The sequence below is a fragment of the Leopardus geoffroyi genome, chromosome D1 (assembly GCF_018350155.1).
Source record: "Leopardus geoffroyi isolate Oge1 chromosome D1, O.geoffroyi_Oge1_pat1.0, whole genome shotgun sequence".
In the NCBI taxonomy this organism is placed as follows: Eukaryota; Metazoa; Chordata; class Mammalia; order Carnivora; family Felidae; genus Leopardus; species Leopardus geoffroyi.
Genome location: NC_059329.1, coordinates 99013048 through 99041019, shown reverse-complemented (window position 1 = coordinate 99041019; position 27972 = coordinate 99013048). Strand labels below are relative to the sequence as shown.

General features: G+C 52.4%; 2 protein-coding genes across 5 annotated transcripts; one reads left to right on the top strand and one right to left on the bottom strand.

The window, feature by feature from the left end:
• Positions 1–1361: 1361 nt before the first annotated feature.
• On the bottom strand, positions 1362–6432 carry ZNF408 (zinc finger protein 408). Its single transcript, XM_045486720.1, has 5 exons — positions 6307–6432; positions 5729–6006; positions 5021–5082; positions 4511–4770; positions 1362–3668 (listed from the first exon to the last, which is right to left on the bottom strand). Exons 1-5 carry the CDS (start codon positions 6353–6355, stop codon positions 2140–2142), a joined length of 2178 nt encoding a protein of 725 aa, XP_045342676.1. The 5' UTR covers positions 6356–6432; the 3' UTR covers positions 1362–2139.
• Positions 6433–6740: 308 nt separating this feature from the next.
• Positions 6741–26099, top strand: ARHGAP1 (Rho GTPase activating protein 1). Of its 4 annotated transcripts, XM_045486735.1 has the most exons (15): positions 6819–6862; positions 7093–7134; positions 10419–10588; positions 10825–10920; positions 12312–12341; positions 18091–18178; positions 21268–21399; positions 22011–22097; positions 22300–22398; positions 22774–22881; positions 22966–23042; positions 23255–23332; positions 23818–23946; positions 24127–24230; positions 24370–26099. In XM_045486735.1, exons 3-15 carry the CDS (start codon positions 10456–10458, stop codon positions 24556–24558), a joined length of 1350 nt encoding a protein of 449 aa, XP_045342691.1. In that variant the 5' UTR covers positions 6819–6862; positions 7093–7134; positions 10419–10455; the 3' UTR covers positions 24559–26099. The 4 variants fall into 4 exon arrangements, with proteins under 4 accessions (XP_045342692.1, XP_045342693.1, XP_045342694.1 ...); XM_045486736.1 differs by lacking the exon at positions 7093–7134 and having other exon boundaries at positions 6741–6862; XM_045486738.1 differs by lacking the exon at positions 12312–12341 and having other exon boundaries at positions 6762–6862.
• Positions 26100–27972: the final 1873 nt, after the last annotated feature.

The following is a 27972-nucleotide window of genomic DNA, read 5'->3' as shown; positions in this document are numbered from 1 at the left end:
CTCCACTTCTGCTGACACATAATCTGCAGGGTTTTCTATCTGGTTGGATGCAGATTTCATGTCCCCTGCAGAGCCTTTCTCCTCCAAGTGAACCTGGAGGGCGGCGCCTCTCCCCTCTGCTCCCGCTACTCCCACAGCTTCCATGCCCACCTTGTCACTAGTCTGCTGTGATTCCCTCTACGGCAGACTTTCCTCCCCCGACTCTGCCGACTTCTGGCAGCTGGTTTGTGAGCTCTACTGCAGGCGCTTTAGACTTGGTGCCTCCCCAACCAAAATCCTGTCTCGTTCCCATCCCAGTGCCACTCAACATACTAACTCAGAAACAGGGCGTCAGCTCTCCCTTCTCCCCTCAGTTCATGAATTCTGTCCCTTCTCCCTCTCTGGCCATATATCTGCCCAAAGTCCTCACCACGGCCTACAGTCCCCGGCCTGCCCTCACCCCTTTCCATCCTCTGCCTTGGCCACTCTGCTCCTTGCTCTTGCTTGAACCCGCTGGGCCTTGCCAGTACTGTTCCCTCTGCCTGGAACCCAGCTCCTTCTACAGACATCAAGCTCGCTCACGCCTCTCCGCAGTTCAGGTTTCTACTCCTGTTCGTGTTATTAGAAGCCTTCCCTGACCACCCTCTGTAAAATCACATTCCCCATTTTAACCTCTCCTCCCGCGTGACTTTTTTTCACTGCATTTACTATCATGTGGGATGTATTTGTTGTCTGCTGTGCTCCTCAGGATGTAACCCTGAGAGCAGGCTCTTTCTACACTACATCCCTAACTAGCATGCATAAAGTGCACACGTATGTGTCAGATAAATAATTCCATTTCTCTGCATTTCTACTGCTACCACCCCATTCCCTGCCACCTCAGCTGCCTCCTGATTTCCCTACAACCACACCTTGCCAGCTGATCCGTTCCTCCAGCGGTCTCTTTAAACATAAATCTAGTCACGTCATTCCCCTCCTCAAAACCCTTCCAAGAGCTTCTCAATGTTTTGAGAATAAAGTCCCAGCTCCTAAAGCAAGGCCTGCGTGACCTGGCCCTGCCCCCTTCCCTCTCTGCTGCAGCCACGCTGGTCTGTTGTTGACATCACCGGACTCTCACTCCAGGGCTTTTTCACACACACAGGCCCCCACACCCCCACTCTCTCGCACCCTCCCATCCACCAGATCACAGCAGTGCCAGGGTTAACAGCCTTACTCCAGCACTGGGCCAGGAGGGTCCGAGTCTTAGCTCTGCAGCCTAGCAGCCGTGCCACCTTGAGTAGGACACTTAAAGCTGTTTCCTCACTTGTAAGACCAGAATGCTACCACTACCGACCGCACAGGTTGCCACGAGGATCATATAAACTCAAAGAACTGGCCCACAATCAGGGTGGAGTGTTTATTTAATCATTATTATTCCTTGCGGACACTGTCCCCGATGCCCATCTGTAAAAGGCATCGCCTCAGTCTTGCTCACAGCTGTATCCCGGCACCCAGGGTGCTGGTTTATGGTCTATGCACATCAGGATGTGAGTCTGTGAGCAGACTCTTTCTTGGGTGGCCCAAGCCCACAGAAGGGTTCAGATCTGGCCCTAGCTGCCTCCAGTGAGTCTGGTGTCTATCAGCACAGAAAGAAAACCAACTTCACAGCCCCTAGATGGTGAAAAAGTTTGCCAAAACCACCTACAGCCTGAGTTAGAGGGAACTATGAGCTGAGCTCAGCCTCTGGCATTTTAACCCTCCAATCATTCCGTCTAGTTCTAGATGAAAGTGCCTGTCCCTCAGGGAGCTCGGGGGGGGGGGGGGGGGGCAATGATGCCAGCACTAAGCACCCGGGCAGGGCAGTCCTGCTGCCAGCTCCCTGACTACCTCACTGGGTGGGGTCACTTCCCTTGTGTTTAAAGAACAAGCACCCTGAGCAGTTCCTGGTGAAGGAGGTAGAACATGCTCTACCGGAGGCGAGTAAAAAGCTCTTAAATCTAGAACAGGTTTACCTTACGGTCTTGGGAAACAATGTGGTGGTCCATAAACAGGAAGGGAAATCCCCGACCTGCTTCTCAGAATAGACTAGACTCCGTCAGGCAACCCAAAGAGAAAGACGCAGGCGCCCGGCAGCTAGAAAACACTAGCTTTATATAAAACTCTGTGAAGGAGGTGAGGGGGTCAGGTGCCCGTCTCCACCTCCACCACTTCTGCCCAGGCACTAAAGCCCATGTCCTTATGAATGAGCACCAGGCTGGAGGTGGGGCCTGGCTCCTCAGGCACCACAAAGCACTTCTCCTGGCTCCCAGAAATGGTGACCTCGAAGACATCCCGGGCTGGGGAGACGTCCTGTTCGCTGCATGTATCTAGCAGTTCTGGCTCAGTCTGCACTAGTACCACGGTGGGCTCGGAAGCAGCAGGTGGCACACTGGGTGGGCTGGAGGGTGCCCCAGGCTGGTGACTGAGCTGGTGCCGCTTGAGGCTCTGGGGGAGGGTGTAGCCCATGCCACAGGTGGGACAGCGATAGGGCTTGTCGGCCAGGTGGGACTTGAGGTGGCGCCTCAGCTTGGTGGCCAGTGTGTAAGCACGGCCACACTGGGGGCACGGGAAGGGCCTCTCCCCTGAGTGCAGACGCTCATGAGCACGCAGTGTATGTGGGTCTCGGAGGGCCTTCCCACACACAGGGCACAAGTAGGCCTCCCCGGTGTGAGAGATAAGATGGCGCCGCAGCTCAGGCAGCTGCGGAAAGGCATCGGCACAGTGCGGGCAGCGGTAAGGGCGCTCCCCCGTGTGCAGCCGCAAGTGACCACGCAGGGTGCCCCGCTGGCGGAACGCCCTGCCACAGTGTGGGCACAGGAAGGGCTTTTCTCCTGTGTGGAGTCGCATGTGGTTGCGCAGAGAGCCCTGGTTGGCCAGGGGGCGTCCACACACAGGGCACGGGCACGGGGCAGGAGCAGCCGGCACCTGGTGGGTCTTGCGATGCAGTCGCAGGGAGGGCCGGCGGGCAAAGGCCTTGCCACACTGGTCACAGGCAAAGGGCCTGGCACCTGAATGTACCACCTGGTGCTCTTTGAGGTCTCGCCGGGTGCCGTAGGCCTTGTCGCATTGTGGGCAAGGAAAGGGTCGCACTCCGCGGTGGCCCAGCATATGGGCTTTGAAGCTCTCCTCTGAGCTATAGCTCTTGCCACACTCAGTGCAAAGGAAGGGTTTGTGGCCTGTGTGCACGAACGCATGCTTCTTCAGGTGGCAGAGCTGCAGGAAGGCTTTGCCACACTCCCCACACCGGTACCGTCGTCTCTGTTTTGGGGGGCTTCCTCCTGGGCCAGGAGGGCTCCGCAAGCATGCAGGGAGGCCAGCCTGTTGCTGCTCCCCAGCCTGCTGGGCCCTGAACTCCGAGGTCTTTGCTCTGGGTGGGCACTGCTCACTGGAGCCACATAACTTCTTGACCAGGTAAGCATGCAGGTGGGTGGCCCTGGCAGAAGACGAGGAACTGGCCTCACTACTCTCTGGGCCCTGCTGGGTAGTGGAGTTGCTCTGAGGTTCAGGTGACATCTGTGTCTGGGGTGGATCCTCCTCATCCATGCTGCCACCCTGAGGGAGCAGGCCAAGTGGTTGGCTCTCCTCGGGAAGTTGATCCTGGGTTTGAGGCTTAGGTCCGGGGCTTACCATATTCTCTGCCTGGATGCTGGGGGGTGACTGGTGACCGGGATCTGCAAGGCAAGAGTGGGGGCGCTGGGGTTAGTAGAAACTGTAGCAGGGGGTGGCAGTGGTGTCACTAGGAAATTCTAAGAATATGTGTCTCCTCCTACTCAGCCCCTGAACCTGAACTTCAGCAGGAGCAATGACACCACTCTCTTCCCTGGAACATGAACCATGTGCTCTGTTTATCTTCATGTTCAGTCTTAGGTGCTTCCTGGGGAAGCACTCTTGGGAACCCCAGTGCCCCAAACCTCTGGCTAGTCCTAGAACAAGGCTCTCCTAGGGGCTCCTATTTTCCCTCTGGAGACGCACACTTAGGACGAATTAGGCCACCACCTCCTCACCTTAGTTCATCTGAAAATAAAGGAACCTCTACACCCACCCCAGATAGAAGAAACATGAGAAACTGGAAACCTTATATAGAGCTTGCTGTCTTCATCGACATGACCTTACTATTCCAGAAAACGTACTCAGGAAGATAAAAGTTGCAAATATCAATACTATTCATTCTAAGGAAAAGACCCAATCACGCTGCAATAAAAGCACCAAATGGTAGGTCACACCCCAAGACTCTCTGAGCCTTTTACTGAAAATTCTAGCCTTGTATCTACAAGTCCTAAGCCATTATGTCACGATCCTTATTCAATCTGATCAAGCCCTGTCCCATCTACACGGAAAGATCTACCAGACTTCAAAATTTCAATAAATATCCAGGCTTTGCCCTTCCATCTCAGAGAAACTATTAAAAACTCTGTGATGCTCTCCTTTACCTCCCTGAGCCACAGCTTTGCCTTGTCATATCAAGGTTGATTTGGCGATAATTTCGGAAGCCAGCGTTGTATCTGACACATACCTTTCCAAGGTTCTGCTGCATCCTCCCCAGGGGAGTCCACTTCCTGCTGTGAAGCGGAGTCCACTTCGGTCACCACAGCCATGGCTGCCTCTTCTTCTAGCCTGGGCTGGGTGGGGCTCAGGCCATCAGAGGGAGGCTGGGGCCACAGCAGCAACTCAAAGCCTGGCGGCACAACCCGGTACACCTGCAGATGGAGCTTCTCGTTGATCCGCACCAGGGCTACGTTTCCCTCACCTTCCAGCCTGCCCTGCTGCACCAGACTGCAAAGCAGAGGAAGAGCTAGCTCAGGAGACCCTCTTCAAGTGACCCTCCCTAAAGCCCCAGCTCCTGGGCAGTCTGAGTCCTAAAAGACCCCATGCCTTTGGAACACTCACTGCAAAAAAAAAAAAAAAAAAAAAAAAAAAAAAAAAATCGCTGGGTGGGGAATTACAGTGGGCTTCTGGTTCCAACTCATGCCATAACAGAAAGCCTCAAAGGACCATCTTCACTACGTACTCTCCTGTAACTTACCTGATCCAGCCTGAACTCTGCTCACAAGCACACACGTCTCCCCATGGGCCTAGTGACACGTCCTGAAATAAACCAATAAGAGTCCTTCTCCCATGTGTTTGGGGAACCAGAATCGGGGGCGGGGGTGGGGGAGGGGATGTAACCTCTCCTGAGACAGATCTAATATGAAACCCCTGGAAGGTTAACGGTCTCTGATTCTTCCTCTACAGGACTGTGTTGTCTGATTTTTCATTCAGTAAAGACCAAAAGACTCTCCCCTCACCTCCCTCCCAATATGTGGAATATCACAAGTTGAATACATCACTGCCTTCCAGTGAGTGTGCCAAACAATAAAAAGTTGTAAGAGGTACATCAACTTTTCTTTACTTTTTAAGACTTACTATGCAATGAAACCCTTTACCCACACTATTTCATCTATTGCTCCAAATAACCCTGGAAAGTTGGGGGGGGAAAAAAAGGAAACAGCTATTTTTTAATTTTACAAATGAGTTAAATGAGGCATGCCATTTTATCCAGCTTTCAGCACTTTTTGCACCTTGATTCCTTAACTACTCCAAGTGAGGGGAAGAGGCAGTCCTGGAAAGAAGGGGCATAACTATCTCCTATCTCTTGAAATGCCCTGCTTCTTCTAACAAACTGAAGAGCTGTTTACAAATGGCTGAACCTCTTGCAAGATCTGTCACGGAGACACGTCCCATCTTTCAATACCTCCTCCAGCCGTAGTTTCACTCCTTCCTCCTTCTGCTTGGAGACAGACTCCTCTTCCAGAGGCCCCCAGAGCAGTCCCGGCTGCAGGGGCTCCCCGACACACCAGACCCCCAAACACGGTTCCTCGGCGAGTGAAGGGCCAAGGGCCAAGCCCCGGGGAAGGCTCTTTAGAGCAAGGAAGGCCCGGGTCGGCCCGGGCGGGAAATCTTTGAGGCCTCGAGCAAAGCCTTGTCCAGAAGGGATCCATCCTAATTCCGGGCCCAGGCGCGGGTCGGGGGCTGCAGGGAAATGGGAAGGCAGTAAGGGAGCCAGTCCAAAGGGTCATGAGGGTGGGGACAGATACGGGGGGAAACCGCAGGTCCAGCTAGGCCTCGGCAGTCTGAGGGATGTTAGAGCTCTAACGGAGCCCCTAGGAGGTTTGAGGGTATTCGAGGACTCTTAACCCCCCAGAGACATCTGAGGGCACCGGAGGATTCCAGGTTCGGGAGGAAAAGGGCCTGGGGGTAGAGAGTTGACCAGGGAACAGCAGGTCCATCTAAGGACGGGGCCGAGGGTCAGAGACGCCGCAGGTCACTAACCGCACTGCAGTCTCCCGCCCCCGGAGAGCAGCTCCTCTGCCTCCTCCATCCCTCCAGAAAAGCCTCCTTCCGTCGGAAGTGAGCGTCTTCTTCTCCGCTCCTCCCGGAAACAACCATTGGCTTCCAAATTTCCTGTCGGGAGAGAATCCGAAGAGTCTGACTCATTGGTGCACAGAACCGGGAGTTGGGGAATACCGGCGAGGCAAAACTCCGTCTGACAACAATAAGAACCACAGGATTCCAGCGGACCACTAGGGATTCGAGCTCCAGGGAAAGCGGAACTAATTGTTCCAGTCACCTCCTTTTGGGAGGGACGGGTCGGACACTTATGCTGTCTCTCTCCCAGGCGGGCATTTAAGCCAGCACGTGCAGGAAAGTGGGAGGGGATCCTGGAAAGCCATGTTTGGACCTGGCAGCGAGCCGGAAGTGGGTTGGAGGTGTGGCGGAAGTGGTTGGGGAGTGAGGAGCCCCGGAGGGGGCGGTTCCCGTTCTACCGCGGAGCCGGATGTTTGCCGAGCTTTGACAGGCGTGGCACAGGGAGCAGTGCCCGACCACGGTGAGCTGCGGAGCGCGGGGGTCTTCCTGGGTGGTGGGGGGGTGGGAAAAGGGGGGGACTAGACAGGTCACTTTAAGGCATAGGGTCAGGAGGGGGATGATTCGAGCGGATCCTAGGAAGGGAGCAGGAGTGGTATGGGGCCTGGCTTTCCCACAGCGGGTTTCAGCCCCCTCCTGGGTCTGCACCGAGGTGACTTGTCTCCTTTGCTGCTTTCCTCTTGCACTTCCCAGGGCAGAGTCTAGGTCAGATCCCTGTCATCGAGCAAGCCTACGGTAAGGGGAAGTCTCTTTGGTCCGAACTGGCGAAGCGCTAAGAGCAAGAAATTTGGGGGAAGTATTCCAGCCTGCCACTAATTAGGCCACGCTTTCATCTCTATTTCTTAATCTCTGAAATGGGATAATTACACCTATTATGGGTTTTGTAAACCACGAAGCTCTGTACAAATGCATTTGTAGTCGAAAGTCTCGCTTTTGTATCATGGGATTTGCATTTTCGCAATTTTGGAGCCCCAACTAGGAGGGCGGTCCCAATGCCAGAGAATACGATTTCAAGTTATCTCAGTTCTTCGTGAAGATTAGGGGAGAGGCTTTACTTTGTTTTTTCATGGCACCTCTCTGAACCTTCAGAATCACATGAATGACAGTCATTTAAAGAAGTGTTGAGGGACTGACCTGCATCAAGAGACCACTTTATACAGATATAGATTAAAATCTTGACTCAACTGTATGACCTGCCTAAACAGTTTGCTTATCTTTTCTGGCCCTGACTTTCCTCGAGCAGTAAAATGGGCCTGGTAATGCAAACCTCATGGTGCTGTTGTGAAGTTAAAAGGTAATTTGTCTACTTTATAGCACTATATAGGCTCTCAACAAATATTGGTTCCCTTCTCCATTTAGGAGACGAATTCACTCATTCAGTCATTCAACAAATGACAGCATCTGTGTGCTGAATAGGTCAGGGATTCTTAGATTCTCAGAGGGCCTTAAAATTGCATAGATTTCATGCATGTGCTGATTTTTCTTAGGGAAAAAGTCCACAGATTTCATCGGAATTTCAGAGAAGTCCAGAGGTGAAAACCTCTGCCTAAAATGATTCTCAAAGATCTTTGTAAAAGTAGATATTACCTGTGGAGAAGAGAAATACTAATCTCAGAGTAAGGAGTATTTTGCACAGAGTGGAACAGGGCTTGTAGGTGACTGGAGTCTTAGGCAGCCAGGATACTTCATGGCCACCCCTTTATATTAGAATTTCCCTGAGCCAGCTTCCCTCACCCTCCCACTGAGTGGGAGCTAAACTTCAGGGTTCACAGGGGAAAGCAGCTGTGGGTTGGAGGCCAGTCTGGCTGGGAGGTGGAAACAACTGTGATTAGTTATGCTGGAAAAGGAGGCTATGGGGTGGGGGAGGGGTCAGTTTTGGAAGAACAGACAAAACAGAGGAGCAGTTACTGGAAAAGAGGTGGAGTTCAAGTTCAACTCCCTTTTAGAAGGTGTCCCTCTCCTTCCCTCACACATACTTCAGCTCGCAGCTGTTCCTTCTAACCCTGTTGTTCACTTCAGTGTGAGTATTTTAGAATACTGGAGAAGTATGTTTCTGGAAGGAGTCTGTGCTTTTATAGACAAGGAGATGTAAGTCTAATTAGGAAAAGACTTGCCCAGCATCTTTGCAACTCATTGGCTCCAGCAGGACTATAATCCAGTTCTCCATATCCCTCATCCCATGCCTTTTTTTTTTTTTTTTTTTTTTTTTTTTTTGAGTTAAGACCCACTATTGTGCAGAAAGACTTCTCTGGGATAGCTGTGGGCAGGGCTAATAGAGTGCTTGGTGCCTGGTCAGTGACAGAAGAGAAGGCATGAAGAGAAGACTCAGGCCTAATAGGGGTTACTTTGTGCTGAATTCTGTCCCTGTTACCCAGTGGAGTCCCCTTTCGGGGAATCCTCACAGCCATCTGGTTGAATGGGAGGAGTTTGTCGATGAATCAGGAGTGGATTCCTCAAGACTTAGAGTTGCCTGCATTGGAGGCTTGAAGGGCAATGGGAGAGCAGGGGTGTGGGGCACAGCAGCACTCACTGAGAGAAGTGCATTCCCAGATAAGAGAGGGTCATCTTTCTCTGTGCTCATGGAAGGGATTTCTATTTTGGTGGTAATCAGCAGTAGTGAATAAGTGTAGCAGAGAAGAGGCCAGAGGAAAGGAGGAGAAAGACTTTCTGGATTTTGGTTTTTGTTTTATGGCTGTTTGGCTATTTGGCTGCTTGGCTTTGACTCAGGAGCTTGGAACAGCTTTTGCCACTGAATCAGTGTGGTTGCCCTGGTAACAGGGTGGTTGTTGCTAGGCACAGGGAGCCGGGTTTACCAGCCAGAGTCCTCGGCTGTGACGTGACGTGTGCAGGAGGTTGTCATGTTGCCTTAGAGCCCAGAGGTGTTTGGGGTCTGGATCCTAGCTAGCAGTTCCCCCCTCTTCTCCCTCCCTGTGCCTGGTCTTGTCTGGACTCTATCTGCCCTGCTGATTCTCTGACTATATATGTCATTTTTGGGCTCTAGGAATGTAGTGTGCTTAAGAGCAGCCTCTTCTCTGGGGTTGGACTGAGTGGATTCAATCCCCTCCCTGACCCACAGGGTGAGTTTGGGACGGAAGGGGATTGGCCTCCGTTTAGGGCCGAGGGCAGAAGGTACTGCTCTCAGGCTTCATGGGGCCACATCCTTGCTGCCAGACCTAGACCTGGGCAAGCCCAGCTTCCGAGCTGGCTCTTCTCCCTCTCAGTCTGCTGTGACTGCTGGTCTGTTTTTCGACTCCTGTAGCTTAACACTCTGAATGCCATGGGATTCCCACTTTCCCATCTGTGCTCTCCAATGCTTGGCACTGTCTGTTGACCTTTCCCACCTTGAAACTAGCATTCAGAGCTCCCTGCAGTTTAGAGTGGGCCTGGGAGCCCCCAAGAGCCTGAAGATTGCCCACTCTGACTGGCAGGCAGATTCCATCCCATTTCTTGTTTCTGTCCTGGGGCAAACCCAGCTGGGCACCTTGACCATTGACTTTTTTCTGGGACCCTGTGGTCTCTGGCCACCTCCTGTTCCCAGGACAAAAGTGAGGGATGGAATAGACAAGGCCACAAATAACTTTTCATGTGGAATATCCCTGTACTCCGTAGATGCTTGCAACATCTCTACCCTCTAACTGCTGGCACCTAGGAAGCTTCTGTGCTCTATGACCCCTGAGGACGGGGTGTAGACTTCTACTCTCTGCAGCTAGGACTGCATTGCTGAACCAGATAGGCAGTGGGCAGCATGGGCCCTGGCACGGCTCATCCCTTATCCAACTGGAGGACCTGAGGGCATGCCCTGAGCTGCACCATCCTCTGCCCCAGCTGCCTTTTCTGGCATCATGCCTGTGGAGAACCCAGGGCTACATGGAGCTCTTGGCAAGGATGCGAAGTGTTGAGGAACAGGAACAGGGGACACTGCGGGAGGAAAGAGTGAGATCAGGAGGGCTCGCTGTAGAAGTCACAGGGGAAAAGAGGGTGCCCCTGACTTGCTAACCCCACCCCTGGTTTCTCTTCAGGTTCTGTGGAGCGAAGCTGTGAGGGACAGGCTTGGTCATGGACCCGCTTTCAGAGTTGCAGGATGACCTGACCTTGGATGACACCAGCCAGGCTCTGAACCAGCTGAAGCTAGCCTCCATTGATGAGAAGAACTGGCCCTCAGACGAGATGCCCGACTTCCCCAAGTCAGGTGGGTGCTGCCACCTGACTCAGATCTCAGGCAGCCATACATGCCTTAGAAGGGGAGACTCCCTTCCTGTCGGAGGAAGACCCCAGGAGAGCAGGAGGAGGGCAGGGAGACCAGCCCCAGGGTGGGACTGGTAGCACAAGTCCTATGGTGGAGATGGGGAGGATCAAAGAACACAAGTTTTGGGGAGAACACTTCCAGCCCCCCAGATTACCCCCTGCCTTTGCCGTGTTCCTCAGATGACTCCAAAAGCAGCTCCCCGGAACCCGTGACACACCTGAAGTGGGATGACCCTTACTACGACATCGCCCGGCACCAGATTGTGGAGGTGGCAGGTGAGCATAGCCAGCAGTGCACCGTTTTCCTCCTGGTCTCACGCCCGGCCTCTCAGGGGGTAGGGACTGGGGGACGGGGTGGGTGCTCACTCTGTGGTCTGACCCCTGACCCCGGGGCTCGTGAGCACACGTACCATTCTTTAAACTCACACACTTGATTGTGATGGCCACTTGGCCTGTTCACCTGCAAGCACATCCTGACCTGTGACCCGGTTGTCTCTATTGGCCAATGGCGTGTGGGAGGCAGTGTGGCTTAGGAGACTTTGAAGTCAGAAAGCCCCGGTTTGATTTCCAGCTCTGCTCTGTGAACTCATGTCTTCCTCAAAGGGTCACTGAGAGGATTACAGTAGTGACCATCTATCAGGGTCTAGCCTGGAGCCGAAACATAGTTGGACCTGAATGAGCGGCAGTTGATCTCCCTTCCCTTTGTCCTGATGTCAGCCTTTCCATCCCATCAGTTACTGGGGACCAGGGAGGTGCCAGTTCCTGTTGGGGAAGCCCTACCTCCAACGAAGTCTGGAATGGCAGAGTGTCCTTCCAGAAGTTAGGGACCCCATGACCCCCTGGAGCATCAGGTCCCAGGAAGATGTGCTACCTTCGTGAGAGTGGGTATGAGCCCCGCCTTGGGTCTCAGCCTTAGTGAGCTCCCACTTTCCTGTTCTTAACGCAGGACCCAGAGTAGGGGAGGTCGCAAGTATGCTGGTGACCTGATTTCTGTCTGTAAGGTTGTACTACGAGAAGAGGAAATTAGAGTGATAGGATTCTTTGTCTTTCCCCTAATGGTCGTCCTCACTGGTGAGGGCAGGCAACTGTAAGCTAGCATGGCAGCATGGCTCTGCTCTGAGGCATTGGGGTGGGCAAAGGAGGCCAGGCAGCACATGGCTCTGGAGCCCAGTGGTGCTGGCTTAAGGGGGCCCTAGAGGCATCTGGCCGTAGGGAAGCCATAGGGAGGTCCATATCTCTGAATGCTGGGCTCAGAGAGGGATGGGGCAGTTAAAAGAGTTGCCCCTAATGTCAAAGGCGTTTCCATGGCATTTGTGTTCCTGGTGCCTGCCTGGTACCCAAGCCTGGGTTGGAAGCCTTGGCTATGACTTCTTTCATCCATGCAGAAGCAAGGCTGACAGTGCTTACCTGGCCAGGTCCTTACCTGGGCACAAGAGAGTCACCCAAAGGTTCAGAACTTTCTCTCCTCACTTCCAGAAATGGACCTGATTGGGGCATCAGGAGTATCTAATGTGGTGTGACATAGTCTCTATCCTCCTGGCCTATGTGGCCAAGACACAAAACAGAGCAGGGGGGGGGACCCACCCCCATTCCCACCCTCACCCCGGCACCTGGTAACCCCCTTTCCCACTACAAAGCAGAGCTGCAACATGTTTCTGTTTCCCCAGGGTGTGATGAGCCTGAGGGGGCCCAGCCAGGTAGGTGTGTTCCTGGCTCTCTGTGCTTGGCCTCTGGGCTGTGGATCAAGAAGGGCTCTTGGTGGAAGCCAGGGGGGGCCAGCTTAATTGCAGCCCCACTTCAGGGAGCTGGGAGCTGGCGGTACCTGGGAGCCGGAAATAGCAAAAGGTTTACAGGAGGTTTGATAGGGTGGTGCCATGTGGGGACACATCCGGAGCCCAAAGGGAAAGGGGCTTCTGGGGAGGGAGGGCCCACGTCCCTGGGGGCAGGAGGCTGGCTGTGAGCAATGGTCTGGCCTTAGGGCTGGCTCAAGGCCCCTCTGGTGGGGGTGCCCCCAAGGGTGTGCCTCTCCGACTGCTGAGAATTTGGATTGGTACCACCAGAGCAGGAGTCATTTGATGAGACCACGATGATGTCCTGGGAGGCCAGTTTCCTGGCATTAGAAACTGGAGAAAGAGCCCGTGTTGGAACGGAGGATGGATTATGTCCCCATCTCCTCTGCAGCCTGTGTTCTCCGAGCTGGTAGTAGCTGTCATTCTCCACAGTCAAATTTGACTCTGTCCAAGTGGTTCTTTCCAGTGGTGTGCTGATAAACGTTTATCAGTTGGCTCTCTGGGAAGGCAGGGTGGGGGTGGAGGGGAAGGCTATTATTTATTTGTAGCATTTGCAATTTCAACCACAGCAGATTTCAAGCACCAACATGATGTCAACTGGCTACAGTATCCTCATCATTTAACAGTTTAACAAACGTGTGAGCCGGCCCCAGCACAGTGCCCCAGCCCCCACCTCCCATCTCCTTGGCCTGCTCTGCAGGTTGCGGGCGGGTGGTGGCTGGTCTGGCGGTTCCCAGAATGCCTGCTAGAGGACTGCACTGTTGCTGATTGATAGCCTGGGCACGTTCCTGATCGGGATCTGGGGAACGCAGAGTCTCCCTTCTCAGGCCGCTGCTCTTTTCCTGGTGCTTTCCACAGTCTCTGTGTCTTCTCAGTGAGTCCTCACCCCCAGTGCCCTGGAGACACCAGACTCCTTCTCCCCCTGCAGTCTCCAGGGCAGAAGTCTGTTCTCTTCTGAGAGCAGGAGTAAAGTTCTTGTAGTGGCAGTTGCCCTCTCTGCTGGCAAATGCCAAGCCACCCAAGGGCTTGAGCAATGGGACTTAACCCCAGGGAAGGGAGGACAGGGGCTAGACCCTGGGGTCACCCACATCTCATTCTTGCTTGTCTGAGAGTCTTGCCTTGCAGCCCTCACCGATCCCCCTTTTGCCCCATCCCCATTCTGACTTCATTCAACATGCATTTGTAGAACACCTACTCTGGAACAAGCCCTGTAGTCAGCACTGAGGATTCACTGATGAAAAACACACATCACCTCCTTCAAGGAGCACACAGTCCAGTGAAGTCATTCTTAGAACTGGTCAGAGCCCTCTTTAAGAATATGAGTGATATGGACCTCTTCTCCTAGGGAACATGTACATGTGTTTGTAATATTTTTCATATCACATCTTCGCCTTGGTAGATGACCATTGGTGGAGCCGTGGTTGAGAACCAAAAGTTTCCCATTTACAAGGTGTTGACAAGGCCAGCCATGATGGAGCCACAGGCCCCTAGCCCCTCACCTCAATTGTTTGCTTAACCAGTTACTATCTCTTTAAATTCCAGAGCCCTGTGAGCTCAGACGTCCTGTCCCTCTCCCACCAAAGTCCCTATATTTGCCAACCAATGAGGGCTGCATCCGTCCATGGGGGGTGGGGGGGGGGTGGGGAGTGGGGCATGGTGGTGGCAGGATGAAAAGAATCTTTTGGAACCTCCATGCTCCTCCTTGCATTTTCCTCTACATTCCAGGCCTTTCCTCTGCTTAGAGGGGAATAGGCAGATGTCCCTCCCCTCACATGCTCATGGCAGAAGGTTCCAGATTGTACATGAGGCTGGATCAGCCAGGCTGATCCTTTGTCCCTGCCCTACCACTTTGCTCTTGCTTCTTCTGTCAGTCTATGGGAAGGGATTGGAACAGGCCTGAGAGCCACCCCCCACTGGACTGGAGGGAACCCAGTACCTCAGGATCTAGGCTAGGGTATGACAGCAGGTGGTCTTGCAAAATAGACCTGTTGCTGGATGAGATGAGGCTGCACCTTCTCCTCAGACAGGCTTGCAGAGGGCTCTCTGCTTGTAAGTTTGGAGAAACTCTGTCCAGGAAACCGTCTAAAGCAATCTCGTAACCTAGATATCATCATGAACAAATTCCGAAATAGAACCATGCATAGCACGTAATGCTGACCTATGACTTTATGCAGGCTTCCAACGTTTCTTGAATATCTGCCACATGCTGGGCTCTGGACCAGCAATGGAGTTTCAAAGATGGATGAGCCATGGCTCCTGCTCACAAGCCAGTAGAGGAGACAAGCACATAAACAATTATACAGAAGAGTCAAAGTATCATGGCAGAGGAACAGCTAACCTGTCTCGGGGAAGGAGGAGAGGACAAAGTCTTCTGGAATGAGTCTTAAGGATTCCAAGGAGTTAGCCTGGAGGAGGGGAACGGAATTGTCTCAAGGAAGTTCTGTCTGGCAAAAGAAACAGCAGTGTCCCAAAGCTGCCTGATGTGGACTGAGTTGCAAGCATGTCTGTGTTGAAAGTGTGTGAGCCTGGAGAATCCTGTGAGTCATTCCAAAGAAGGGGCTGATCTAGAAGTTGGATATGGTAGTCAGACAGCTGGGAGTGAGGTGCTAAATTAGGCCAAAGCACCAAGCCATGCAGCCAGCAGGGCCTGGGGCCATGCTGCCCACATTCCAGAAGCCTCCTTCAGTCCCTCTGAGTCTTGCCCCAGCCCTGGAGAAAAGGGTCAGAGCCTTGGCAACCACTTCGGAAAAGCACTGACTCCTGGGTTAGGTCACTGACCGAGAAGAAGCATCAAGATCATGGCTTACTAAATATGGAGAAGGGCAGTCAGCAAGGCATGGGGCCGGGGGGCAGGGGGGAGGGTTCCTTAATCCTCAGAGGTAGGTGGAGGACAGATGCAATGTGTTTCATGGGTTGTGTAAGTAGTCTTCTCATTTGCCCCTGAAGCAATGGGGATTAGGCAGTTGTGGTTTGGTGTCTCTGCAGGGTTGTGAAGGAAAAGATGTAGGGAAGGTCCCTGGGACATGGGGCAGTGAGGACCAGGCCTTGTCCTTATTGAGCTTTGTTTGGGGTGAGTGCTGTGCTGACCCTGCAAGAGCATCTCACCTTGGAGGGCAGTAGGAGATGTGTCAAAAGCGGCCCTGCTGCTGCTGCTTCTGCTGCTGCTTCTTCTTTTAGTGTTTATTTGTCTTCGAGAGAGACAGACAGACAGAGCATGAGCAGGGAAGGGGCAGAGAGAGAGACACAGAATCTGAAGGAGGCTCCAGGCTCTGAACTGTCAGCACACAGCCCGATGTGGGGCTCGGACTCATGAACTGCGAGATCATGACCTGAGCTGAAGTCGGATGCTCAACTGACTAAGCCACCCAGGCACCCCAAAAGCTGCCCAGCTTCTTGACAAAGCCAGATTAGACCATCAAATAGTGACCGGTTTGGGGCAAACACCCCAGTGATTACTGCCAAATGAGCATTCTTGCAAAGCATTTCAAACTCCTCTGAACTCCATGTTCTTTAGAATATCCTTAATGAGAGGGACACGTGGGTGGCTCAATTGGTTAAGTGTCTGACTTCAGCTCAAGTCATGATCTCGTGGTTTCTAAGTTTGAGCCCCACATCAGGGTCACTGTTGTCAGCCTGTCAGCACAGAGCCCACTTCAAATCCTCTGTTCCTCTCTCTCTGCCCCTCCCCTGCTTGCACTCTCCCCCAAATAAATAAATAGTTAAAAAAAATAATATCCTTAATGAGAAGGGGTATGATTTTTAGGAATGTCTAGGAGTCAGAGCCAAGTGTGGTTAATAATTCTAGTAATAAAATCAGAAAATGTGATAGTGGTCAAAGATGAAACTGGACCATTAAGTAATCACACCCATTTCCTCAGTGGCCTTGGACTTGCTCAGAAGGTAGTTTCAAGAAGTCTTCCAAATACGCTGCTCAGAGAGGGCACTTCTGGAATAAGCATCAGCTTTTAAGATAACTTGCTAGATAGCAGTTGCTTTGATGGGCATGACTTTCAGTTTTTTTAAGTTAAGGTGACATTTAAATAACAAAATTAACCATTTTAAAGTATGTAATTGGTGTTTTTTTTTTTAATGCTTATTTATTTACTTATTTTGAGAGAGTGTGAGCAGGGGAGGGGCAGAGAGAGAATCCCAAGCAGGCTGTGTGCTATCAGTGCAGAGCCTGACACGGGACTTGATCCCACGAACTTCAAGATCATGACCTGAGCCAATATCGAGAGTCAGTTGCTTAACCAACTGAGCCACTCAGGCGCCCCTACAGTTGGTGGTGCTGAGTACATTCACAATGTTGTACAACCACCACCTCTGTCTAGTCCCACAATTTCATCCATACCCATTCTAAATCCTATAACCATAAAGAGCCAATCCCTAATCTCCCCTCTTCCCAGCAACTGGCAACCACCAGTTTGCTTTGTTTATGTGGATTTACTTATTCTAACATCTTTTTTTCTCATTTTATTTTTTTTTTAATTTACATCCAAATTAGCATATAGTGCAACAATGATTTCAGGAATAGATTCCTTAATGCCCCTTACCCATTTAGCCCATCCCACCTCCCACAACCCCTCCAGTAACCCTCTGTTCTCTGTATTTAAGAGTCTCTTATGTTTTGTCTCCTCCCTGTTTTTATATTATTTTTGCTTCCTTTCCCTTATGTTCATCTGTTCTGTGTCTTAAAGTCCTCATATGAGTGAAGTCATTTGATATTTATCTTTCTCTGATTGACTAATTTTGCTTAGCATAATACCCTCTAGTTCCATCCACATAGTTAGTTGCAAATGGCAAGATTTCATTCTTCTTGATTGCCGAGTAATACTCCATTGTATGTATATACTACGTCTTCTTTATCCATTCATCCATCCATCGATGGATTTTGGGAGAGTATGACATGGACATTTGGGCTCTTTCCATACTTTGGCTATTGTTGATAGTGCTGCTATAAACATTGGGATGCATAAAATCTTTTTTTTAACGTTTTATTTATTTTTGAAAGAGAGACACAGAGTGTGAATGGGGGAGGGGCAGAGAGGGAGACACAGAATCTAAAGCAGGCTCCAGGCTCTGAGCTGTCGGCAGAGCCTGACACGGGGCTCAAACCCACAAGCTGTGAGAATCATGAACCTGAGCCGAAGTTGGACACTTAATTGACTGAGCCACCTAGGCGCCCCGGATTTCCCTATTCTAGATAACTCAGATAAGTGGAGTCGTACAATATGGAGGCATTTGCATCTGACTTCTTTCACTTAGCATCATGTTCTCAAGGTTCATTCATAATGTAGCATGGATCAGTACTTCGTTCCTTTTTATGGCCAAACGACATATCCGCCGCATGGATATACCACATTTTCTTCATGCGTTCATGCGTTGATGGGCATTTGGGTGTTTCCACCAGGTGTGACTTTTTAAAAAGCTGTTATTTTTTTAGACCCCAGCTCAGTAGCCCTGCGAGCAACCCGTCCCTCTTTCTTCAGTGACACACCCTTGAGTGCAGACAGCTGCCCAGAGGTATGTCTGCGTTAGCCCCTCTGGCCCCTGCACTATGTGGTACAGGTCTCCAGGCCCGGCACCTTTCAGTTCCTCAGCCCGCTTCTCTCGGCTGATCTGCCACCCACTGTGCTCCATCTTTCTCCACACCTAGGAGACGACAAGTATGGGCGGAAGATCATCGTGTTTAGTGCCTGCCGAATGCCCCCGAGCCACCAGCTGGACCACAGCAAGCTCCTGGGGTGAGTACCCCTGGGCAAGGTGGAGGGACCTACACCCAGTATCGGCTGATGCCATTCTCCTTACCGTCACTTCCCTCAGTGCCTCTCCTCTTCTCCCGTGGGAGCTATTTTACATTTTGGGGAGAGCACTGCACTAGGAGTCAGACCAGGTTTCTAGTCTGGGAAACTGCAGCCTTAGAAGGGTGTCTTCATCTCTTCAAGCCTCTTTTCATAATCAAGCCCTCCTTCCTTGTGGGAGATACTGCATGCGGATGTGCTTGGGAAAGTTAAATACTATCCACACAGGAGGACTGATTATTATGATGTGGTGCTTCTGATGTGGTTGCAGTTGTTCATCATTTAGATGAATAATCAGTGAATTTTGTGTCAGATTTGGTGCCAGTGGCTTCTGTACCTATCTGGATTCTGTTAGCCAAATATACGTAATAGCTCTCATTGGTCTAGAAACCTGATAAGTGTTCACTGCTGAGCCACCACTGGGCCCCGGGCATGTGGACCCATGGGGACCCGGGCATGTGGTCCTGGGCGCAGGACCTCTGTGGATGCCGGGCCAGAACGGTCTTCTGAGGTGCCTTAGTGTGTGTCCATTTACCATCTTGCACTTCTCTCCTGATCTCTACTAAAGCACTCCCTGAAAATGATACCAGCTCTTTGGGATCCTGAATGGTTCTGTGCATGTAGGGGGTGGTGAGGGGTTGGGGCAGGCCAAGGGTGAGGCTGCAGAATGGGAAAGGGCCTGAGTGCAGCATCTGCAGTCCTGGTGAGCCAGGCCTGAGTCTCTCCAGCCTTGTGTGAGTTTCCTCTCTGGCTTCCTGAACCCTTCTCCTGCCGCCCCTCAGCCAGGCAGGCCGAGCCTTGTTCAGGCCCATCACATGGCTTAGCCAGGAGCAGGCCAGGGAGCTCAGCCTGAGGGTAGCTGAGTCACACCCCTACCCTCTGGTTTAACACAGCCCGTCTGATTTGGCAGGTGACAGACTCCTGGCCAGATAATAGTCTGAGTGGGAGGAAATCAGAGGAAGGAGATGGGAAAGCACCCAGTTTTCAGGAGAAAGCTTGCTGAGTGAGGCTCCACCACTCAGGAGGCTTCCTCTGATTTCTGGAAGCCCCCTGCATCCATCCTGTCTGTCCTCCACCCCTTCCCAAAGGGGTCTCCCTGCCCCCATGCAGCCTGCACGGCAGCACTTTCAGTGGGGATCAATCACATTATCTCAGCCTTGTCCTTTCCCAGCTGTCCAGCCAGATCTGGGAGGTTGAAATAGAAAATGTCCGAAGCTTGGATGACACCATGTCATCCACACCCACAGACCTCCCTTTGCTCTTCTAGTCACTACCCCAATGGGTGACTGCTCTTCTGACACCTAACTTCACAGATAGGTTCTGTCTGCAGAAACATCTTGTAAGGTTTTCTATTTATAGAATCCTGTATTTTATTTAACCAGTTCCCTGTTTTTGGACAGTTAGCTTGCTGCTCAAAAAATTTTTTTCCATTGTAAAACAGGCCACATGCAATGAACAGCCTTCTACAAAAATGCTTCTGTTCATTTCTGATTGTTTCTTTAGCATAAATTCCGGGGTATATTTTTATAGGATCAAAGAGTATGAACATCTTTCAGCTTCTGATACGCATCACTTTACTGCCCTCCAAAAAGGCCGTAACACTCATCAAAGAATGACTGTATTTTCACCACAATTTTTGCTATTTTATAGTTACAGAATGGCATCTTTATATGTGACAGCTCTTTGCAGACTGCAAAGTGCTCAATGTGTATAAGGGGTAATTACTATGTAGCAATAAGGATTGGAATCATAGTAATAATCCGGCATTAGACACTTCACATGCCTGCCTGTGTGGGCCAGACCAGCACCCTGGGCCATGATATAGGGCACCGTGTCTGGGTTAGGTCAGGCTGTATCTGAGCACTTACTCAAATCCTTGAATACCTCCCCCGGCACCATCCCTCCCTCCCCCCCCCCCCCCAGAAGTCCTTAGCCTTCCTGTAGGCCCAGCCTCTCAGCCTGGAGTGGTGTTCTGCTGGGGTCTGAGCATGGTTGGCCAACCAGAAAGAACTTTCCCTGGACTCCTTTCCCATTCTAGAGTTCTTATCTGTCCCCTTTGTACTTATCCACTTTAGGTGCTCAACACCTCTGCACGTATGTGCTTGTGTGGGGTGATAGGTACTATGTTGTGAGCATGGGGAACTTGAGATGTGGCTCTTTGGTCCAAGAAAAGCCCAGTGACTAGAGCAGGGGAGGGGACCCTCTAGTCACCCCAATCCCCTCTCATGGGCACAGTGCTTTATAGACTATGATGAGAGGTTGAGTATATAAGCTGCCCTTTGGTCAACAGGACCAAACATTGGAGTTAGCTCATCTCCAGGCTCCACCACAAGCTGTGTGACTTTAGATAAGTGCTTGACCTCTCTGAGCTTCACTGCCCTCACTTGTAAGGAGGAGATAATCTCAGCCCCAATTGTTATGAGGAAGGCAGGAGATATTGTATACAAAGTGCTTGGCAGACACTAAAAGCTAAATATATATATTTTTTATTTTTTTAATGTTTATTTTTGAGAGACAGAGACAGAGACAGACAGACAGACAGAATCTGAAGCAGGCTCCAGGCTCTGAGTTGTCAGCACAGAGCCTGACGCAGGGTTCAAATTCTTGAGTGGTGAGATCATGACCTGAGGCGAAGTTGGACGCTTAACTGACCGAGCCACCCAGGCACCCCTAAAAGCTAAATACTGATGAATGGTGACTGTCGTCATTATTATTGACTCAGGGCAGTCCTGCAGAGAATGTTACTGCCATTTTCCCTGCGGGTATGTGAGAGGGCTCAGTTACAGTCCCGATCTCCTGATTTCTGGCCTGGGCTGTTACTACCATTCTTCTTCCTCCGTGCAGCCCAACTACTAGCCTGAATCTCCTCCACGACAACACGGTGACTGATTATGCAGCCAGAATAGGCAGTGCAGGAGAGGGGCTCGTGGGGAGGTGTATGATACAAGCAGAAGACTCCTGGGGTGCTGAGTCCTGTCTCAGGGGGCCCCGCCTGTGTCGAGGGTGGGCCTGAATGGGCTTTTCTCTTGTAGGTACCTGAAGCACACCCTGGACCAGTATGTGGAGAGCGACTACACACTGCTGTACCTGCACCATGGCCTGACCAGCGACAACAAGCCCTCCCTTAGCTGGCTCCGGGATGCCTACCGAGAGTTTGACCGCAAGTGGGTTGGGGCCTGGGGACAGGTCTGGAGCTAACAGCTCTGCCGGGTTCTGGGCTGCCCTCTGCTTGCTCAGGAGCTTATATCCAGTTCATCTCCAGGCTCCACCGCAAGCTGCGTGACTTCGGATAAGTGCTTGACCTCTCTGCGTCTCCCTGCCCTCACTTGTAAAGAGGGGGTAATCCCAGCCCCAATTGTTATGAGGAAAGCAGGAGATAATGTGCTCGGCGGACGCTAAAAGCTAAATATTTTCTTTTTAATTTTTTTAATGTTTGTTTATTTTTGAGAGAGACAGAGTACAAATGGGGGAGGGGCAGAGAGAGACCGAATCTGAAGCAGGCTCCAGGCTCTGAGCTGTCAGCATTGGGTAAAAGCAAAGAATCTGAAGTTGGAACGTCCTGAGTTTAACCCCCAGTTTCTCTACTTATTCACCCTGCCCTTCCCTGTTACTTAACCTCTCTGAGTCTCCATTTCCTAATCTGTAAAATGGGACAACAGTGGCACTTACCTCTCAGGTTTTCCATGAGTACTCAAATCAGAAAATGTGCACGAAGAACCTAGCTGTGTGCCTCTTCCACCACGCCCACTGCTGACTTCCTGTTCTGTCTCTGCAGGTACAAGAAGAACATTAAGGCTCTGTACATCGTGCACCCCACCATGTTCATCAAGACCCTGCTCATCCTCTTTAAGCCCATCATTAGGTGAGCAGCTGATGGGGGAGAACAGTGACCTCCCCACACTTCCCTCTCAGCTCTGAAGCACATACCTGAGGAGGCCAAGAATCCTGGAGACAGACCATTTTTGGGCTCGGCCTTTGACCTTGGAGGGGCTGCCAAGGGGATGGTGGGGGCCTGCCAAAATGGGCCTTCCCCCACTGACCCACGCCCGTTATTTTGCCGGCAGTTTCAAGTTTGGGCAGAAGATCTTCTATGTGAATTACCTGAGTGAGCTGAGTGAGCATGTGAAGCTGGAGCAACTGGGGATCCCTCGCCAAGTGCTCAAGTAAGGCCTGGGCCGTGTGTGCCCGCCGGGCACGGGTGTGCCTGTGTGTCATGTTTGTGGGGTAGGACATGCCAGCCAAGGGCAGAGGAAGCCTTGAGAACCCCAGGAAGCAGAGGAAGTGAAGGTAATGAGTAAGAGACAGCATATGGGGCATATGGGGTCAGAGAGTATGAGGTCAGATCCCATTCCTGTCACTTAAAAAACTCTGTGACTGATTCTCTTCAGTCTCCACTCTGTCATGTGTAGAGCAGGGCTCCTATGAGGACTGAATGAAGTGACCCACGTACAATAGCACAGGAAGTACCCAACACACAGGGTTGCCAATGTGACGACAAAGCCAAGTCGAGGGCCTGACCTTCCCCTCTGCTCTCCCAGGTATGATGACTTCCTCAAATCCACACAGAAGAGCCCTGCGACAGCCCCCAAGCCCATGCCACCACGGCCCCCTTTGCCCAACCAGCAGTTTGGGGTCTCGTTGCAGCAGTGAGTATGCAAAAGGTGGGCAGGCCTGGCACGTGGGGACCGGAAAGGGCTTACAGACCCAGCTCACTGCTCTTGTCCCCACAGCCTCCAGGAGAAGAACCCAGAGCAGGAGCCCATTCCGCTTGTGCTCCGGGAGACTGTTGCCTACCTGCAGGCTCACGGTGAGTGCCAAGGCCACTGGCCGCAGGACCTCCAGGACCTGCTTCTTCCCCTGCAGCCGAAACCGTAGGTCCCTCCTCAGCCCAGTCTCCCAGCTCCCCTTGGGGAGCATCAGCACCCACACCGACCCTCAATGGAACCCCAAGACAGAACAGGTCGAAGAGTCTGCACACTGCCCCAGAGCTGAGACTCACCAGGCCCCACTGTTTCCCAGCTCTCACTACTGAGGGGATTTTCCGGAGATCAGCCAACACTCAAGTTGTGCGGGAAGTACAACAGAAGTACAACATGGGTGAGTGCTCTGGGGTGTGCCTGGGCCCGCAGTGGGAGGGCCGGGGGGGCGGGGGGGAAGATGGGGCACGGGTGTCACTGTTAGGGCACTGCTTTGCCTTCTGCTGCCTGGGAAGCAAGGACCCTCCGTTCTGTTCCTGTCAGAGGTTTCTGTGGCATTTGGTATGATTACATGGGTCCCACTCCTGCCTGGCTTGTCCCAGGCCTGCTGCCTCATCGGTCAGGCTTCCGGGTCCTGGGTTTAGAGTCAGAGATGAAGAAGAACTGTCATGTGTCATGTGTGCTGGGGGGGCCCCATTCAACCCGGTCCCCTCATCACAGAGGAGGAGGGGAAGGCCTGTGTGAAAGGGCTCTGTGGGAGGAGGGTGTTGTGCAGTGGCTGAGGGTGATCGGGCAATGGGGTCTGCTCGGCCTCTGGATCGGCCGTCTGGATGGCCCGCCGGCCTCCGTGCTGGGCCCAGCTCCTTCTCCATCCCCACCCCCCAGGGCTGCCTGTGGACTTTGACCAGTACAATGATTTGCACCTGCCAGCGGTCATCCTCAAGACCTTCCTCCGGGAGCTTCCTGAGCCCTTGCTCACCTTTGACCTTTACCCCCACGTTGTGGGCTTCCTCAGTGAGTGCCCCTGTCTTCCCTCCCTAGTTCTGTGCTTATTCTGCTGGGTTGGGGTCAGGGCTGCACTCAGAGCAGGTAGATTTGGCCTGTCCTCCAAGGAAAGTCTGGTTGGGGTCTCCCTTCTGGCCTCATGTCGGCCCAGCCCCGGGCCACTGTGACCTAGGCCCCAATTCCTTGTAGATATTGATGAGAGCCAGAGAGTGGGGGCAACGCTGCAGGTGCTCCGGACGCTGCCTGAGGAGAACTACCAGGTGCTTCGTTTCCTCACTGCCTTCCTGGTGCAGGTGAGACCCGGCCTCAGCTTCTGCTGTTCACCTGGAGGGGGGGGGGGGGGGGGGAGGGAGAGCTGCCACCCTTGCAGCTCTTGGGAATGGGAGGCAGGCTCTCTGGCTTCCTGCTGCAGCCCCCTGATTCCCTCCACAGATTTCTGCCCACTGTGACCAGAACAAGATGACCAACACTAACCTGGCTGTTGTCTTCGGCCCTAACCTGCTGTGGGCCAAGGATGCTGCCATCACCCTCAAGGCCATTAATCCCATCAACACATTCACCAAGTTCCTTCTGGATCACCAAGGGGAATTGTTCCCCAGCCCTGACTCGGGAGGGCTCTGAGCCCTGCCCCACCACCCTTCCCAGCTTCAGCCTTATGAGTCTGGGGCTCCTGCCCAGGAAAGGGGTCATGAGGCCCTGGGAGCTGGAAGCTGGAGCCAGCCAGTTGGGCAGCTCTTCCTCCCCTTCTGTCCAGCCCACCTGGCCGGCCCTGGAGACCTCGCTGTAACCACGAGACATTTTTCTTCGCCTTATACTTCTCACTGCCTCCTTGGACCCCTGGCTCCTTGCCAGGCTCTGCAGATCTGGCGGCCTTTGGCTCTTCTAGTATGAAAAAGACTGGCCCCAGAAACTGCTTACCCACTTTCTCCTGCCTCTCTTTTCCTGGCAATTGCAGATGCCTCAATCACTGCCAGCTGGGCTGGTAGCTGGGGCTGATCCTCCCTTTCCTGGCTGCTGGGGAATAAGAGGCCATGCTGGCTTGGGCCTGCCTGCTGAGGCATCTCCCTGGGTGAAGGCCTTGTGTGCCAGCACCTGCTCCTGTCCTCTCCTCTAATGGTTCAGCCTTGTGTTTTTACACAGCTAAGGACGGGCAAGGCTGGGGTCTGCTTCCTATTTCTGCCTCCTTCTCGTCCTCACATCCTGGGTCAGGCTTTCTGAAGTGATACTGCCCCCAGGGTGTTCTAGCCCCCTGTTCTGGCAGCTTGGATGACAGGGCTGAGTCCCAGCATCCATTTGAAATATACACCCCATTCCCAGTCTCATGCCCCCTGCCCCATGCCTTGCCTCTTCTCTCTACCTACTTGGACAGATCCTCAGTATAGGGCTCCTGTGGACAGGTCTGTTGTGGGGTCACACTGGTCCCTGCTCTGGCCAGAAGTGACTCAGTGCCTCAGGATCTGTGGGTAGGGACTCCCGGAGGGGCTGAGCAGAGACTTTGCCAATTAGATCAGTCCCTGCCAGGGGAGTTCTAGCAACCTCCCCCAGGGACTACAAGCCCCAAGGCCCTGTCATCTTTCAGAAAACATGGACCCCAATGATTGGTACTTCTCATTCCAACTGTGTCCCTTAGAATGATACTCCTTCCTGGTGAACCCTGGGGACCCCACTTCCTGCAGCCTTGTCCCCTGGCAGCAGGATACTAGATGCACAGCGGCCCTGCCCCCACAGCCTTGGCCAGAGCCTGTACTGGGGTGGGGGCCTTATTGACCAGCCCAGCCCCATCTGTGAGGGGGGTGCAGCCTGAGCCCCGACCTCACTGGGCTCTCTCCTCATGATGCTAGCATGTCAGGACTCCCAGGGCCTGGAGTGGCTGCTGGTTCCCTGACAGTCCCTGCATCTCTAGCCCAAGCCAGGGCTTCCGCTTTCTGCCCTCCTGTGTATATCAGGTGTTGCTCACAGCCCCATTTACTGGGGAGCCCCGTGGATCTCTTTGGTCTTTCTCCTGTCCCCTGTCCCACTGGTCTGTGCCTGCGGGGAAAAGTGGGGGAGGCGGGAGTACTGTGAATCAAGTGTTCACATTCACTTAATGACTTCCTTGGCACCAATCATGTATTTCACCTTTGCACTTTTTGTATTTCAATAAAAAAGGAGATGGAAAACTACCCACCTGAATGTTAGGAAGTAGGCCTGGAGTCTCAGAAAGGGGTGGAAAGTGTGGTGTGGTTGTGGAAGATGAGCAGGTGGGGCCTCAGGAAGTCACCTCCCCAGTCCATCTGACCCCTTCCTTCCTTCCTTGTCTTGTTCCTTGGGGAGTGGGTGTGAAGCCAGCTTTCTGACATCTTCCAGGCTTGGACGTGTGAATGGTCAGTCTCCATGTTGTAAGTGTGCACCATTCCAACTGGCCACCAAGTGCTGTATCCTATGACCAAGGCCTCTTCTGTCCCCAGAATGGAGGGGACTGTGGTGAAAGCAGTGTGGGCTTTAGAATCAGACCTGGTCTTGAGTCCTAGTCCCATCACCCCTCCCACCAGCTCCAAATGGTAACAGCCATATAATCAGCCCACATGAGACTGTCTCCTTATTTCTCTAAGGATCAGAAATGATGCACACAGGATGTAACAGTGAGTGCTCAGTGGTGATCAGAATGACCGTCATTTCAGAGGAATGAGATGGTCCCAATTTTGTGGAGCAGCTGGGATTGGAAACCTCATGTGACCATTTGCTTCTCTTGGCCCTCCTGTTGGCCTGAAAGACTTGGCTCTTTCCACCTGCCACCCAATCCTATAGAGATTAGGAAATATCCAGTTTTCCCTTCCTCTCCTGAGCAGGTTTTGCTGTGCTTTTAAAGATTAAGATGGTAAAATTTAAGTTATGTGTATTTTACCACAAGTTAAAGATAATGGTTTGTCGCTTGGAGGGCAGATCAGAATTTCACTTGGCATGATGGTCAAGGTCAAGTTCCACCTGTCTGCTGCCTGCCTGTTGATTGCAATCAGGTTATGGTGGCCTCAGCTGAGCCTGTTCTTTTTTCTCCTCGTTGCCTGCTCTGGCTGGGGGAGCCAGGGCAGAACTGCAGGATCAAGCTGTGGTGTTAAGATGCTGGTTAAAAACACAGGCACCGAGCTGCAGGAAGCTAGTCCCATTGCACAACTGGCCCTCACCCAGTTAGTCCAACGGAAGGCACTGGCAGCCTCTCTCACTGGCTCTGTTCAGCTCTATGCTGGGTGACTGTTTGGAACAGAGGGACAGTATCCTAGGGAAACTATGAGAGGGGAGCCAGAGACCAAGAGAGTTGTTCACTTGGGCTGGGCTCCTGGCAGGGCCTCTGAGTGACGCAAAAGCCAGTTTACTGCTGCCTTGGCAACAGCAGGTCTCTGGGGGCAGGGTGTAGGGAGATGCTTTAAAGGGGTAGGACACCATCATGAGACATGGGGCAACTGAACGCTTTTAGTTTGCTTTTGGGGGGGATCCCAACTGAAGGTAAAGACACTAGGGACAGCCTTTTCACCATTTCTGATGTGGGTTCGGTGACTGTCCCAACTGGCTGCACAGTCAGGTATCATGGCGAGTATCATGTGCAGTTAACTAACAAGCTAGGGCTCCGAGGGCCCATAACGATGGCAGTGGGCAGCCTCATTCTTTTCAGCCATAGGTTTGCGCTAAATTTAGAATTTTCTAACCATTTACTGCCCTGGCTTCAGCCTGAAGGGTGTAGGGAGGCAACCCACACAACAGTTGCCTAGGTCTGTCAGGCAGTTAGTCCCTTGCTTCTAGAACCATTTCTGCCTCTGTGATACTGGCTCTACCTGTAGCTCCCATCCCCCAGTGCAGTCACAAGTTAGGAGGCAGGAGCCAGCTTTACCAGGGCTGAGATGTGTGCTACAGAAGCACACAGGGAGCCAGGCAGGAATAATGTCCGCGGGGTTCTTCTACTTGTCATGGCTCCTTAGAGACCACACCAAGGCCTCGCTCAAGCTGTCAGATCGGAGCAGCTAAACAAACTTGACAGGCCCTTGACTTCCCTATATTTCATTC

Bases quoted from the DNA above. Each gene is read 5' to 3' on its own strand.
- ZNF408 (XM_045486720.1), bottom strand. From the start codon at position 6,355: ATGGAGGAGGCAGAGGAGCTGCTCTCCGGGGGCGGGAGACTGCAGTGC. The intron at 5,083-5,728 runs GTATTGAAAGAT...GGTTTATTTCAG, and splicing joins TGAAACTACGGCTGGAGGAG to GACGTGTCACTAGGCCCATG. The intron at 4,771-5,020 runs GTAAGTTACAGG...TCTGCTTTGCAG, and splicing joins CAGAGTTCAGGCTGGATCAG to TCTGGTGCAGCAGGGCAGGC.
- ARHGAP1 (XM_045486736.1), top strand. From the start codon at position 10,456: ATGGACCCGCTTTCAGAGTTGCAGGATGACCTGACCTTGGATGACACC. The intron at 12,342-18,090 runs GTAGGTGTGTTC...CTCCACACCTAG, and splicing joins GCCTGAGGGGGCCCAGCCAG to GAGACGACAAGTATGGGCGG. The intron at 23,947-24,126 runs GTGAGTGCCCCT...AATTCCTTGTAG, and splicing joins CCACGTTGTGGGCTTCCTCA to ATATTGATGAGAGCCAGAGA.